Below are 15,805 nucleotides of genomic sequence, written 5' to 3' on the forward strand. Positions count from 1 at the left end.
GACCAACCTTTCTCAAACTCTGCTCTCATGGCCCCTTTATTTATTATTTTTTAAGTTTAGAAGAAATAATAAGCAAGCCAGGTCAGGTGGCTCACACCTGTAATCCCAGCACTTTGGGAGGCCGAGGCAGGCAGATCACCTGAGGTTGGGAGTTCGAGACCAGCCTGACCAACATGGAGAAACCCCTGTCTCTACTAAAAATACAAAACTAGACGGGCGTGGTGGCACATGCCTGTAATCCTAGCTACTCGGGAGGCTGAGGCAAGAGAATCACTTGAACTCGGGAGGCGGGGGTTGTGGTGAGCCAAGATCACACCATTGCACTCCAGCCCGGGCAACAAGAGCGAAACTCCATCTCAAAAAAAAAAAAAAAGAAAGAAACAAAAAGAAAAGAAAAGAAATAATAGAGCCGGGTGCAATGGCTCACACCTGTAATCCCAGCACTTTGGGAGGCCGAGGTTGGCAGATCACAAGGTCAGGAGTTCAAGATCAGCCTGGCCAACATGGTAAAACCCTGTCTCTACTAAAAATGCAAAAATTAGCCAGGTGTGGTGGCTAGCCCCTGTAATCCCAGCTACTCAGGAGGCTGAGGCAGGAGAATTGCTGGAACCTGGGAGGTGGAGGTTACAGTGAGCCGAGATCATGCCACTGCACTCCAGCCTGGGTGACAGAGTGAGACTCTGTCTCAAAAAAAAAAAAAGAATGACTGAAAAACCAACTGAGATATTGGCAGATATTTTCTCAAAAATGAAAGAAGGGAAGCTGTCTGTTCAGGGAAAGCAACTGACAATATTTGTTGCCAATGATAAAATTTGAGCTTTAGAGTAAAAATCAGAATTTGAGAAAGTTTGTATCCACCATTGTGAGTCTGACAGTTTTCTAATATTAATGAATATTAATGAAACCCCATCTCTACTAAAATTACAAAAATTAGCTGTGCATGGTGGCGCACACCTGTAGCCATCCCAGCTACTCGGGAGGCTGAGGCAGGAGAATCACTTGAACCCGGGAGGCGGAGGTTGCAGTGAGCGGAGATCGCGCCATTGCACTCCAGCCTGGCGACAGAGCAAGACTCCATCTCAAAAAACAAAAAAAAACAAAACAAAAAAAAAAACAGGCCAGGCGTGGTGGCTCACACCTATAATTCCAGCACTTTGGGAGGCCAAGTCGGGCAGATCACAAGGTCAGGAGATCGAGACCATCCTGGCTAACACAGTAAAACCCTGCCTCTACTAAAAATACAAAAAATTAGCCGGGCGTTGTGATGCCTGTAGTCCCAGCTACTTGGGAGGCTGAGGCAGGAGAATGGCATGAACCCGGGAGGCTGAGCTTACAGTGAGCCCAGATCGCACCACTGCACTCCAGCCTGGGCGACAGAGTGAGACTCCATCTCAAAAAAAAAAATCAGGGGGTTGTGGATTTGTGGGGGGTACAATTCCTGCCTGTCCAAGTGACAGACTCATTTAATTATCCCCAAGTTAATGTTTAAGTGCAATGGGGTAAAACATGCACTCTGTTAACTAAAAAGCCACATTTCCAAATAGTATACATATTATGATTAAAACATTAAAAATATACGTGTACAGATTTATTCACAGAAGCCCAAAAACAAATGTCAGAATATTCATTGCAGCAATGTTTCTGTCTTTGGAACTTGACTCAAGGTTCCTCCTGTTGGCTTCTTCCTGAGACACAGCCAATGCTAATTTGCTGCCCAGGCAAATCATCTATGCCTATCATTAGGAAATCAAATTTATGATATGCATAGCCTACAATACTACTATGTAGTTTTTTTGTTTTTTTGAGACAGAATCTTGCTCTGTCGCCCAGGCTGGAGTGCAGTGGTGTGATCTCAGGGTTCAAGTGATTCTCCCACCACAGCCTCTCGAGTAGCTGGGATTACAGGCACACACTACCATGCCTGGCTAATTTTACTATGTAGATTTTTTAAACATGAGGCATATACACATGTATTTGCATTAAGTGTTCTCTAAGATAAAGTGACAAAAAGCAAAATACAGAGTTTGGTGTATTTGCTGCGATCTACAGAAGGAAAAACACCCAAAGAATAACATGTTTGCATGCATACACATGAAGTAACTCAGGAGAGATAAATAGTAGGTAACTAGCTGTCCCTGGGAAAGAGTCCCAAGGATAAGGTGCAGACTAACTTTCCACTTACTACATATCTTTTGTACTGATTCATTTCAAAATTTACTCTAAAATATTGGTATTACAATAAAGAAAACTGGAGTCTAGAACTGAATGACAAAACTGATAACATTCTTACTACAAATCTGTGGTTAAGATTAACATTAATCTTTCCTAGGCAAAGGGGAAAAAGTTTAACCCAAAGACTGTATGGATCTTCTCTACCCTCCGTCTCCAGTCTCATTCCCATTACTCAGAAAATATTCTCGCTCTTTTGCGGTTAGTGCGGCGGGAGAAGCCATGAGCAGCAAAGTCTCTCGCGACACCCCGTACGAGGCGGTGCGGGAAGTCCTGCACGGGAACCAGCGCAAGCGCCGCAAGTTCCTGGAGACTGTGGAGTTGCAGATCAGCTTGAAGAACTATGACCCCCAGAAGGACAAGCGCTTCTCAGGCTTAAGTCCACTCCCCGCCCCAAGTTCTCTGTGTGTGTCCTGGGGGACCAGCAGCACTGTGACGAGGCTAAGGCCGTGGATATCCCCCACATGGACATCGAGGCGCTGAAAAAACTCAACAAGAATGAAAAACTGGTCAAGAAGCTGGCCAAGAAGTATGATGCGTTTTTGGCCTCAGAGTCTCTGATCAAGCAGATTCCACGAATCCTCGGCCCAGGTCTAAATAAGGCAGGAAAGTTCCCTTCCCTGCTCACACACAACGAAAACATGGTGGCCAAAGTGGATGAGGTGAAGTCCACAATCAAGTTCCAAATGAAGAAGCTGTTATGTCTGGCTGTAGCTGTTGGTCACGTGAAGATGACAGACGATGAGCTTGTGTACAACATTCACCTGGCTGTCAACTTCTTGGTGTCATTGCTCAAGAAAAACTGGCAGAATGTCCCGGCCTTATATATCAAGAGCACCATGGGCAAGCCCCAGCGCCTATATTAAGGCACATTTGAATAAATTCTATTACCAGTTCAAAAAAAAAAAAAGAAAATATACTCACTGGGTATAGAGGTATGTACTCCCATTGGAAAACTTAGGGTAAACGTCCATGGAATCTATGGGGCACTGCTGACCCAGGACACCTGGGATATTTCTGCAGAAACAGGATTTTTTTTTTTTTTTTTTGAGATGGAGTCTTGCTCTATAGCCCAGGCTGGAGTGCAGTGGCGCGATCTCGGCTCACTGCAACCTCCACCTCCCAGGTTCAAGCAATTCTGCTGCCTCAGCCTCCAGAGTAGCTGGGATTACAGGCGTGTGCCACCACACCCGGCTAATTTTTGTATTTTTAGTAGAGATGGGTTTTCACCATGTTGGCCAGGCTGGTTTTGAACTCCTGACCTCACTCACGTGATCTGCCCGCCTCAGGCCTCCCAAAGTGCTGGGATTACAGGCGTGAGCCACCATGCCCAGCCAGAAATGTGTTTTTTTTTATTAATAAAGTTTCTTTCTTTTTTTTTTTTTCTGAGATGGAGTCTCGCTCTGTCTCCCAAGCTGGAGTGCAGTGGCACGATCTCGGTTCACTGCCAAGCTCCGCCACCCGGGTTCACACCATTCTCCTGCCTCAGCCTCCCGAGTAGCTGGGACTACAGGCACCCACCACAACGCCCAGCTAATTTTTTGTATTTTTAGTAGAGACGGGGTTTCACCGTGTTAGCTGGATGGCCTCCATCTCCTGATCTCGTGATCCGCCCGCCTTGGCCTCCCAAAGTGCTGGGATTACAGGCATGAGCCACCATGCCCGGACAATAAACTTTCCTTCTTAGAGCAGTTTTAGGTCCACAGCAAAATTGAGTAGAAAGTACAGAGATTCCCATACACCCCCTGTAGCCATCACACACACAACCTCCCCCACTATCAAAATCCTGCACCACATTTGAGAAACAGAAATTTTAGATGGTTCTATGAACCTAGGACTCTTCAATACAGTAATTAGGACTCTCAAGTGTCTCATATGCTTTTAGTTATACGCAGTCTACTCATTTATTCATTGGAATAGAAAGGGAAAATAACACATGGGATTAAGAATGAGTATTAATTATTCCTTTTTTTTTTTTTTTTGAGACGGAGTTTCACTCATTTCCCAGGCCGGAGTGCAATGACAAGATCTCCGCTTACTGCAACCTCCGCCTCCCGGGTTCAAGTGATTCTCCTGCCTCGGCCTCCCAAGTAGCTGGGATTACAGGCACCTGCCACCACACCTGGCTAATTTTTGTATTTTTAGTAGAAATGGGGTTTCACTAGGTTGGTCAGGCTGGTCTCGAACTCCTGACCAGGTGATCGACCCGCCTCGGCCTCCCAAAGTACTGGGATTACAGGCATGAGCCACCGCACCCGGCCAGATTATTCTTAATCAATTGATTATTTCTGGCTCCAGAATGCTTCAATTATTCCACCTGCCCCTATGTATAAGCGTTACCACCCTAATTATGCTTGTTTTTGTTTTTTGGTTGTTTGAGATGGAGTCTCTGTTGCCCAGGCTGGAGTACAGTGGCACAATCTCGACTCACTGCAACCTCTGCCTCCCAGGTTCAAGCGATTCTTGTGCTTTAGCCTCCAGAGTAGCTGGGATTACAGGCACGCATTACCACGCCCAGCTAGTTTTTTGTATTTTCAGTAGAGACAGGATTTCGCCATGTTGGCAGGGCTGGTCTTGAACTCCTGACCTCAAGCGATCCACATGCCTTGGTCTCCCAAAGTGCTGGGATTACAGGCATGAGCCATCGCTCCCGGCCTCCTAATTATGTTTCATTTTGGTTAATGTTTCAATAAATGTGCTTTCCCTAAACATACTGATGAAAAGAGGCCCAAATGCAAAACTGATTTGTCAGAGAAAGTCAGTCTGAGATGAAATATTTATTATGTCTAAACCACAAGTAGAAAAAAATCCAAAGGCCGACTATTTTAATGCTAACTCAATGCAATATTGCACTTTGTTTGGTTTATGGGAGAGATAATTACACGGCTAACATCTGGGTTTTCAAGATTACATTGTGGGGAGAGAAGGGGGAAACAAGAAAAGTCTAATGCTTTTAGATTCTGTCAGAAAAAGTGTTTGCTAAAAATCAAAACAAAATGAACATGAGAAAAAATGTGAAAAAAAACTTGCATTTTAGGAAGCTTTCACTGAAGCAGGTGCTCAAGTTCAGACTCAAATCTTCCAACTCTCGTAATAAGAATGAGAGGTCAGAATACCACAAACTAATCAAATCAATCAAAGAAAGCGGGAAACAGGTGGCTGACACCAGACTGGGCAGGGTTTTCCTAAATTGGGCTTACCTTCACTAATCCAAATCAGTTTTCAGAAATGGCTTCTACAAAAACTACCCAAACATCCCCCTAATAATTTGCACTCCTCCTCCACAATAGGGAAGCCAAGCCGTTTATTTCCCAGAAGGTTTACTTTCTCTTTCAAGCTCTGCTGGCTTCTTCCTGCCCTGCATACGGCCAGGAAAAAAGAAAAGCACTGCCTTTTCTTTCCTGCCTTCTCTAAAACTGGGGAGATGGGGTGAGAGAGTCTGTTTCATGGACAAGCTGGGTGGTTCTTAACTGCAACACTATTCTGAATACAGATTATTTTGCAAAGGAAAGTTACAGGACAGGAAAATAAAGGTCTACCCCTCCAACTAATTCATACACATGTACATTTGCATGTACGCACGCACACAGATGTGAGGGCACATTTAATTCAGCTGAGTGATGTGAGGGCACATTTAATTCAGCTGAGTAATGTGCAGCAATCAGCTCCCAGCTTCATACCTGGCCACTGGGATGCCTCCTCACTCCCACCTTCTTTACCTGACTCAAAATAAGGTTCCTCCTGTTGGCTTCTTCCTGAGACACAACCAACTCTAATCACTCCTCTTCCCCTCAAACCTTCAACACTACCTGCACTTTCTGGGTCAGAAGCAATTCCTTGGGTGGTAATCCAATTTTAATGTGTTAAATATTACTTAAAATAAGTGAGAGGTAATCATGGACTGTGGGCAATGCAGAGATTTATCAGAAGGGCATTTGTATAAACAGGAATTTACAGCTTGCCTTACCTATTCCTTTTATTTTTTTTTTTTTTTTTTTTTTTTTTTTTGAGTCGGAGTCTTGCTCTGTCACCCAGGCTGGAGTGCAGTGGCGCAGTCTCGGCTCACTGCAAACTCCGCCTCCCGGGTTCACGCCATTCTCCTGCCTCAGCCTCTCTGAGTAGCTGGGACTATAGGCGCCCGCCACCACGCCTGGCTAATTTTTTGTATTTTTAGTAGAGACGGGGTTTCACTGTGGTCTCGATCTCCTGACCTCGTGATCCACCCGCCTCGGCCTCCCAAAGTGCTGGGATTACAAGCGTGAGCCACCGCGCCCGGCCTACCTATTCCTTTTATATGACAGCCTTAATTTCCTCTAACAGAATGTAAATCCCCCATCCCTATTCATTTAGTTTTTTTTCCCATTAGGTTAGAATCTGCTAATTATTCTTTCTCTCCTTTGGGTCATTAGTGGCTGCCATGAATCATAATTTGCCTGACTTTGTAATATCTAACAGATATTACCATTTTAGTTTAGTTTTTGATATGACAGTTTTTTGGTTTTTGTTTTTTGTTTTTGAGACGGAGTCTTGCTCTGTCTCCCAGGCTGGAGTGCAGCGGCGCGATCTCAGCTCACTGCCACCCCCACCTCCTGGGTTCAAAAGCGATTCTCCTGCCTCAGCCTCCCTGGTAGCTGGGACTACAGGCACCCACCACCACAACCGGCTAAATTTTATATTTTTAGTAGAGACGGGGTCTCACTATGTTGGGCAGGCTAGTCTTGAACTCCTGACCTCAGGTGATCCACCCTCCTCGGCCTCCCAAAGTGCTGGAATTACAGGCGTGAGCCACCGTGCCCGACCTCCTAATTACGTTTTATTCCACCTGCCCCTATGTATAAGCGTTACTACCCTAATTATGCTTTTTGTTTTTTGTTTTTTTTTGAGACAGAGTCTCACCCTCTCACCCAGGCTGGAGTGCAGTGGCACGATCTCGGCTCACTGCAACCTCTGCCTCCCGGGTTCAAGCGATTATCCTGCCTCAGCCTCCCGAGTAGCTGGGATTACACGTGCCCACCACCACAACTGGCTAATTTTTATATTTTTAGTAGAGATGGGGGGGTCTCACTCTGTTGGGCAGGCTGGTCTTGAACTCCTGACCTCAGGTGATCCACCTGCCTAGGCCTCCCAAAGTGCTGGGATTACAGGCGTGAGCCACCGCACCCGGCCTGATATTACAGTTTTTAATAAGAGTAATTCAGCCTGGGCAACATGACGAGATCCTGACTCAAAAAAATTAAAAAATTAGCTGAGGGTGGTAGCACACACCTGTAGCCCCAGCTACCCCAAAGGCTGAGGCAGGAGGATCACTTGAGCCTGGGAGGTCAAGGCTGCCATGAGCTGTGATCTCGCGGCTGCACTCCAGCCAAGGTGACAGAGTGAGAACCTGTCTGAAAAAATAAATAGTAATAATAGTAATTTTTTTTTTTTTTTTTTTTTGAGACAGAGTCTCGCTCTGTCGCCCAGGCTGGAGTGCAGTGGCGCGATCTCGGCTCACTGCAAGCTCCGCCACCACGCCCGGCTAATATTTTTGTATTTTTAGTAGAGATGGGGTTTCACCATGTTAGCCAGGATGGTCTCGATCTCCTGACCTCGTGATCTGCCCTCGGCCTCCCAAAGTGCTGGGATTACAGGCGTGAGCCACCGCGCCTGGCCTACTAATAGTAATTATTAGAACTTGAATGTTACCTGTCTGCCCAGCACTATGCAAAGTACTTGATATGCATCATCTTGCTTCATCCTCTAAACTACCTATAAGTGGACCTCGTTTCCACAATTGTGGACAGAGAAACTGAAACCCAGAGAAGTGAAAGCAACAGGCCCAAGGTCTAAGAGAAGGCAGAACTGGGTGGGATTAAAGCCCAAGAGGTCTGACCTGATAGTCCACTCTTTTAACTGCTGTAGTAACTTTGGACCATGAAACCCTCAAACATACCAACCAAGTGTTTCAAAACTACAATAGCAATCACCTTAGGAAGACTCAAAATATAAGTTCTTTGGCTGACACAGTTAAAAATTCAAAGGTCAGGTAAAATTTCAGTGATGAGCAAGGTCATTTATTCTTATGGCTGGGGGTAGCAGGAAGGAAAGCCGGATCGTCCAAACATTATTTTCTTGTAGGGGCAGATTTACCTTCCTTATTATTCTTTTGCTAGGCTGTTAGAAGGAATTTGGAAGGCCGGGCGCGGTGGCTCACGCCTGTAATCCCAGCACTTTGGGAGGCCGAGGCAGGCGGATCACAAAGTCAAGAGATTGAGACTGTCCTGGCTAACATGGTGAAACCCTGTCTCTACTAAAAATAAAAAAAAAAAAAAAAAAAAAAAATAGCCGGGCGTGGTGGCAGGCGCCTGTAGTCCCAGCTACTAGGGAGGCTGAGGCAGGAGAATGGCGTGAACCTTGGAGGCGGAGCTTGCAATGATCTGAGATCGCGCCACTGCACTCTAGCATGGGTGACAGAGCGAGACTCCATCTCAAAAAAAAAAAAAGGAATTGGAATAAATATGTCCAAGATAACCTGGTAAACAGAAAGGGCTGCAAAAAATCTGGAGAATAAAACCAAGTCAATTAACAGGATACATGTAAAACACACATCTTATATTTCTACAAGTCTTTATTTTTTTATAATAGCATGTTACTACTCTTCTAAAAAGGACAAAATAACTTATTTTAATGACATTTAAACCCAATTATTAACAGAAAAGGATAAGAACTGTGGTTCCTTGGCCTCCTTTCCCCTTGGTTTAGTTCTCCTAAATTAAGAACTTCTACTTATAGCTCCCTGAACACACAAGGCTGTTTTAAGCCTTTGCACACTCATGTTCTTTAAGCCTCGAATGCAACTGTTTATAACGCAACTTTGTGGAAAGAATTCCTATTCATCCTACAAAACCCTATTCAGGTGTTCCCATCTGATAAAGCCCCTCAATAATGATGACTTTCTCTCGCTCCTGTAGAGAATTATTCTCTTTTCTTGGATATTTAATAAGAACTTAGATTTACAGAGCTCTTACTATGTGCCAGGCACTATGCTAAGCATTTTATCCACATTATCTTATTGAATTGTCAACGGTACCTACAAGATAAGTACTGTTATCATCTTCTTTTACAGATAAGAAAACAGAGGCTCAGATTCTGACTAGGAAGTGGCAGATTCAGGATTCAGTCCCAGATCTGTTTGACTTCAGAGCCTGAGTCTTGAACCACTCACTGCCCTGTCGTCTCCCCTGTCCTACTTCCATACTGGCATGGCACACACCTTGGTCCCTACAACATCTCCAGTTTCATGAAAACGGACAATATTTCATTATCCTTGGATCCTGCCTGACGCAATACCTGGCTCTCAATATGTTTGCTGATTTGAATTAAAGAGTTGCGGTAATCCTTTTTTTTTTTCTTTTTTTTTGAGACGGAGTCTCGCTCTGTTGCCCAGGCTGGAGTGCAGTGGCGCGATCTTGGCTCACTGCAAGCTCCGCCTCTCAGATTCATGCCATTCTCCTGCCTCAGCCTCCTGAGTAGCTGGGACTACAGGCGCCTGCCACCACGCCCAGCTAATTTTTTGTATTTTTAGTAGAGGCGGGGTTTCACCGTGTTAGCCAGGATGGTCTCGATCTCCTGACCTCATGATCCGCCCACCTCAGCCTCCCAAAGTGCTGGAATTACAGGCATGAGCCACCGCACCCAGCCAGGGAAGAGTTGCAGTAATCCTAACATGACAAATGAGAACTGACCATAATAGAAATTCATTCTTCCATATGTTATTCCCAGGCCTCATAACCTCTCCTTCCTCTGAAGACATGTAGCATTCAGGGTAGCACTGTCAGAATGTCTCACTCTGTCCCCCAGGCTGGAGTGCAGTGGCAGGATCTCGACTCACTGCAGCCTCCACCTCCCAGGTTCAAGCAATTCTCCTGGCTCAGCCTCCAGAGTAGCTGGAACTACAGGCGTATGCCACCACACCTGGCTAATTTTTGTATTTTTAGTAGAGACGGGGTTTCACCATGTTGGCCAGGCTGGTCTCAAACTCCTGACCTCAAGTCATCCGCTCACCTCTGCCTCACAAAGCGCTGAGATTACAGGCATCAGCCACCATGCCCAGTCTGTTTTTGCCTTTTTTTTTTTTTTTTAAGAAACAAAGTGGTCTCACTATGTTGCCCAGGCTGGTCTTGAACTCCTGGGCTCAAGCAATCCTCTTGCCTTCCAAAGTGCTGGGATTATAGGCATGAACCACTGCTCCTGGCCCGACATGCCATTCCTTTTAAAAACTGGAGGCATCTCAAACAATTTACCACCAAAGGACCATGTGGCCATACTGACTAAAGTGCACTACACTTTACGCTTACATCTTGTAAGCCAAGGTGTCTAACAAAGAGTATATAACCACCATATTAATTCTTTACACCATAATCAATAAGGACTGGGCCAGCCCAGCAATGTCATCCTCCTGGATCTCACTGAGGCTGCTCCAGAACACCGGAAGTTCTTCAGGATTCGGGGATGTCCCTCAAGTACTCTTTCAGTGGTTTTTATAAATGACTCAAAAGTTATGGTGAAATTTTTAAGTGCGAAAGACATAAAATATGAGTGGTGGTTTGTATTCAATCAAAAATCCTCAAAAAACACTTCTGCATTTAAGCACACTATGCTTTTTTCACCCAAAGTACCAAATCAAATTAGTCAGGATACCTACCTTTGTACAATGTCAGACTCCAGTTAATAACTCCACTAGGGCAGAGGGCATATGCACTGATTTACTTTGTACAAATTAACCAGCATCAGGCAATCAGGCCTGTGCGTAACACATAGTAGGCACTCTATGATTAAACAAGTGCTTCGCCTCCAAAGTTTTATTTATTTATTTATTTTTTTTTTTTTTGAGACAGAGTCTCACTCTGTCGCCCAGGCTGGAGTGCAGTGGTGCAATCTCGGCTCACTGCAAGCTCCGCCTCCTGGGTTCCCGCTATTATCCTGCCTCAGCCTCCCGAGTAGCTAGGACTACAGGCGCCCGCCACAATGCCCTGCTAATTTTTTTGTATTTTTAGTAGAGACGGGGTTTCACCGTGTTAGCCAGGATGGTCTCGATCTCCTGACCTCGTGATCCGCCCGCCTGGGCCTCCCAAAGTGCTGGGATTACAGGCGTGAGCCACCGCGCCTGGCCGCCCCCAAAGTTTTAAAAGCTTCCCCTACAAAAGAACAGAACTGAAATTCCTTGGTCTTGTATTCAATGTCTTGTGTAAGTAATCACTTCTCCCCTACTTACCCTCCTAGTCTACCGGGCTACCAGGAATTTTTTTTTTTGGAGACAAGTTCTCACTCTGTCACCCAGGCTGGAGTGCGGTGGTGGGATCACGGCTCACTGCAGCCTCAACCCCCTGGGCTCGGGTGATCCTCCCACCTTAGTCTCACCGGTAGCTGGAACTACAGGCCCATGCCACCAGGCCTGGCTAATTTTTTTTTATTTTTAGGGGAGAGGGGGTTTCACCATGTTCCCCAAGCTGGTCTCAAACTCCTGGGCTCAAGCAATCCTCCTGCCTCAGCCTCCCAAAGTGCTGGGATTACAGGCATAAGCCACCGCAAATTCTTTACACTATCAAATTCCACCCATTATTTGGGACACAGGTGAAATCCCTCTTTGGCAAAAAGACTTTCTAGACAACTCCAGGCCTCATAACCTCTCCTTTCTCTGAAGATCTGCAGCATACAGCGTAGCACTGTCCAATAGAACGTTCTATGATAACAGAAATGTTCTACATCTGTACTGTATGTTCTTTTATGTAGAACAGCTACCTTGTTAGCACAAGTATAAAGTCTCACCATCTCTTTGATGACAGCATGTTACACTGGATGGTTAAAACATTTATCAGCTTCCCCAGTAGACTGCAATTTCTGTGAACAAGATACAACTTACTCTTCATAGCAACTCTGACAAAGTTGCAAAAGGTATGTATTTGTTGGCCAGGCAAGGTGGCTCACGCCTGTAATCCCAGCACTTTGGGAGGCTGAGGTGGGCAGATCTCTTGAGGTCAGGAAATGAGACCAGCCTGGTCAACATAGAAACCCCATCTCTACTAAAAATACAAAAATTAGCCGGGCGTAGTGGCGGGCACCTGTAATCCCAGCTACTCATGAGGCTGAGGTGCGAGAATCACTTGAACCCGGGAGGAGGAGGTTGCAGTGAGCCAAGATCGCGCCACTGCACTCCAGCCTGGGTGACAAAGTGCAACTCCAACTCAAAAAAAAAAAAAAAAGTATGTATTTGTTGATTTGCACATCACATAAGATAACCATAAGCTAAAAAGGTGTGGACTCAGGTGTCTGGAAAGTTGGTCACCACCTCTACCCCATCTCACATCTGAATGTCAAGAGACACGTAGAGGCAGGGAAGTTAAAGCAACTTTCTAGAGACAGAAATGACCACTGATCAAGCCACAATGCACTCTGGTTTAAATGACATTTAGGTCATGACTGTCCTTAATCTAAAACAAACCTAGATTAGTATTTCATTAGTAAATAGCTAAATTTTGATGGCAAATTATGCTGACCAAAAACAGTTCCTCACTTCCCAAGTTAGACATAGCAATTAAATAGAAAAATAATCTAAGCAAGCTCCATTTGTATTTCTTTTTTCACCTGTTTATTGAATATTTACCTCCCATGAAGTCTTTCAGCCTATTGGTGGTATTTTACTGTTCAGATATATGTTAGAATTTCACTGATACTGGGCGCAGTGGCTCACACCTGTAATCCCAGCACTTTGGGAGATAGAGGTGGGCAGATCATGAGGTCAGGAGTTCAAGACCAGCCTGGCCAATATGGTAAAACCCCAGCCTCTACTAAAAATACAAAAACTAGCCAGGCGTGGTGGCACGTGCCTGTAGTCCCAGCTACTTGGGAGGCTGAGGCAGGAGAATTGCTTGAACCCAGGAGGCAGAGGTTGCAGTGAGCCAAGCTCGCGCCACTGCACTCTATCTAGCTTGGGCAACAGAGCAAGACTCCGACTCAAAAAAAAAAAAAAGAATTTCACTGATACTTTTCACAAAATATACAGAAGGAGGCACAAATTCCACCACTATGGCACTCTGCTGCCTTGGCCAAGTGTCTTGATCCTTTGGCTTCAATTTTCTTATCTACGATATTAGGGAAATTGTTATGTGAACTACCGACCTCACAAGTCCTTTGTGGGTCAACTCATAACTGTGCTGTGGGTATTTCTTTTTTTTTCTTTCTTCCTCCTTTCCTTTCTTTCTTTCTTAAAGATGGGTTCTCATTATGGTGCTTAGACTAGACTCTAGACCCAATTCCTGGCCTCTCACCATGTTGCCCAGACCAGACTCAACTCCTGGACTCAAGGAATCCTCCCGCCTCAGCCTTCAAGTAGCTGGGATGAGAGGTGTGCACCACCATGCCTGGCGCTGTGGATATTTCTAAGTGATTATTCTTCCCAAATGAACTACATAAAAAACAAAAGATTCATGAATTTACTAATGGTTCTTTGTGATGGATGTGCTAATATAGAGACTAAAATCAAGGCTCCAACCTCTAAAACATTTTTTTTTTTTAATTCCAGACTTGTTTCCCCATCCCGCTGTGCAAACTGAACAAAAACTGGGCTAGCACTCCTGTCTGGAACATGTAATAAGGAAATAAATGTGCTGACTCAGAGAACACAGACATATTTAATATAAAATAAAATAGAAAACTGGCTGAACCAAGTCATAACAGTCTAAATAAATCCACATATAAAAGATTGAGATGATTTTCTGCTTTGCTTTATTCAAGCCCAATGCTTTATCAGCACAGCCAGCCAAAAATTTACAACCCATACACAGACTACGTAAACCTTTAGTTGCACATACAGTAAGACCAGCAGGTACACACTATACACATTTTTAATTAAAAAAAATGACTAACCAGTGATTTTGTCACCACACTTAACAATGACCTGATATGGCAGAGAGTGATGTGTACCAAACATGGAAATACCAACTTGGGTGACGGTTTGAATCTTGTTAACTTCAGTGCAACCACACCCCCCAAATGCAGGTAAAGTTTGCACATGGTTTTTTCAAGGCCAGCCTTTGTTTCCCTCTCCTCTGCATTTACCCAAGATCTTGGCTCTGAGACAGAAAACTCCCACTCTCGATTGGTTCATTCTGTCCTATGCAATTAAGCAACACCACAATCCAGTAAACGCAATGGCTCAATTATTTATCTTCTGGCCGACTTTACCAGGTATTTGGAAAAGGACAATGTCAAGAGGTTTATTTCTCTCTCTAGAGCTGGCTTGACGGGTTGATGGGGATTTTATTTTGTCTTTTTTTCTCTCTCTTTTTTACAAGGCGGGGACGTGGGGGGAGTTTAACCTAGAAAAAGATGGGAGGGAATTTAGAAAGAGTACCGGTCTATCAATTTCCCTACAGGAAACTTGATTCTTATGCAATAAAGCCTACCCACGACCAGCCAGCCCGTAAGGCTGCAGGGGACAGACACACCTATTCCTGCCTCCAGAAGGGCACAGCTGGCTCCTGAAGGAGCGGGAACAGGGCAAGCGGAGGAAGTGGCTCAGCGGGAGCCGCCGGCCGGGCGGGGAGGAGGCGCTTTCCGACCCCCCACTCGCGCCGGTGATCCCCGTCGGCGTGACAGTCGCTCCGGTGGCCGGAACGTCCCCAGGGCCCCAGGGAGCAGGAAATCGGGGGACTGTCCCTCACTCCTGCCGCCGCAACCGAGTGCGCCCTCGCCCCATGGTGCCCCCTCGAGCGCGTTCTCACTGTTTCTCCGAATAACGAAACTTCCCTCCGGTGCCCCGAGTCCCTTCCGAGGCCCGCTCCTGTCATCCCGAAGAGTCTTCCCTCAGGGCGACCCTCCGCGTCTCTTCATCTCTCCCCGCCCCACCGCAGCGTCCATCACAACATCCCCAAGGTTCCAGAGGCCCCCTGCCGCTGCGGAGCCCCCGGGTTCCCAGGCCTCCCCGACGGCCCCACCCTGCACCCCCTTCACCTGTTTCTCCGGCAGAGGCCGAGAGGCCGGGGCTGCGCGTGCGCCGGGGACGGGCGGCGGGGCTCCCTCAGGCCGAAGGGCCTCTCCGAGCCGAGGGGGAGAGACAGCGCCGAGCCGGGGTGCCTGCCCAGGATCCGGTTGGGGCTTGTTCCCTCGGCTGCGACGTCGGAACCCCCGGCTCCCCCTCCCAGTCTACGCCGCCGCAGCTCCGGAAACCGCTGAATTACAGACCCTTCAGCCAATCCTCGCCCAGCCCCAGCCTGGCCGAGGCACGCCGTCATGCATAATTCATGAAAGGCCAGCTCACTCGGCCACCCAGAGGTCCCAGTGCGTGTGCGGTACAGCCGAAGCCCCGCCCACTGACCAATGAGGAGAGCAGCTAGGAGAAAGGGCGGAGCCAAGAGGAGACTGATACGCCCCTGTGCTGGCTGTTCCGACAGTTCGGTGCTCCTCCCTCCGCCACAGCGAGGGAAGAGCCGAGGACTTGGGCACAGAAGCCCGGGGGGAGGGAGGGAAGATGACCGGAATGTCCTGCTGAAAACTCAGCTGAGTTCCTGGCAGTGCGTGACGTCAAGGCACTTTAAAT

General features: G+C 46.4%; 1 protein-coding gene, 1 long non-coding RNA gene and 1 pseudogene across 8 annotated transcripts in view; 1 reads left to right on the forward strand and 2 right to left on the reverse strand.

The window, feature by feature from the left end:
• STAT3 (signal transducer and activator of transcription 3) overlaps nt 1-15,514 on the reverse strand; it is a 79,062-nt gene extending 63,548 nt beyond the window's left edge. For 4 of the 7 annotated variants that reach the window (XM_055255958.1, XM_055255959.2, XM_055255962.2 and 1 more), the window contains exon 1: nt 15,220-15,447. Coding sequence is in view for 1 of the 7 variants with exons in the window: in XM_055255955.2 (XP_055111930.2) it covers nt 15,220-15,500 (281 nt within the window). In the remaining 6 variants the exon portion in view is untranslated. Of the gene's footprint in view, nt 1-15,219 lie in introns of all 7 variants that reach the window. The other 3 variants (XM_055255955.2, XM_055255956.2, XM_055255960.2) reach the window with 3 other exon arrangements.
• Nucleotides 2,435-3,144, forward strand: LOC129469417 (large ribosomal subunit protein uL1-like; annotated as a pseudogene).
• Nucleotides 3,428-8,537, reverse strand: LOC134735241 (uncharacterized). Its single transcript, XR_010118182.1, has 2 exons — nt 6,511-8,537; nt 3,428-6,196 (listed from the first exon to the last, which is right to left on the reverse strand). It is a non-coding gene; the product is annotated as an uncharacterized lncRNA (long non-coding RNA).
• Nucleotides 15,515-15,805: the final 291 nt, after the last annotated feature.

The sequence above is a fragment of the Symphalangus syndactylus genome, chromosome 20, assembly GCF_028878055.3.
Source record: "Symphalangus syndactylus isolate Jambi chromosome 20, NHGRI_mSymSyn1-v2.1_pri, whole genome shotgun sequence".
Lineage (NCBI taxonomy): Eukaryota > Metazoa > Chordata > Mammalia > Primates > Hylobatidae > Symphalangus > Symphalangus syndactylus.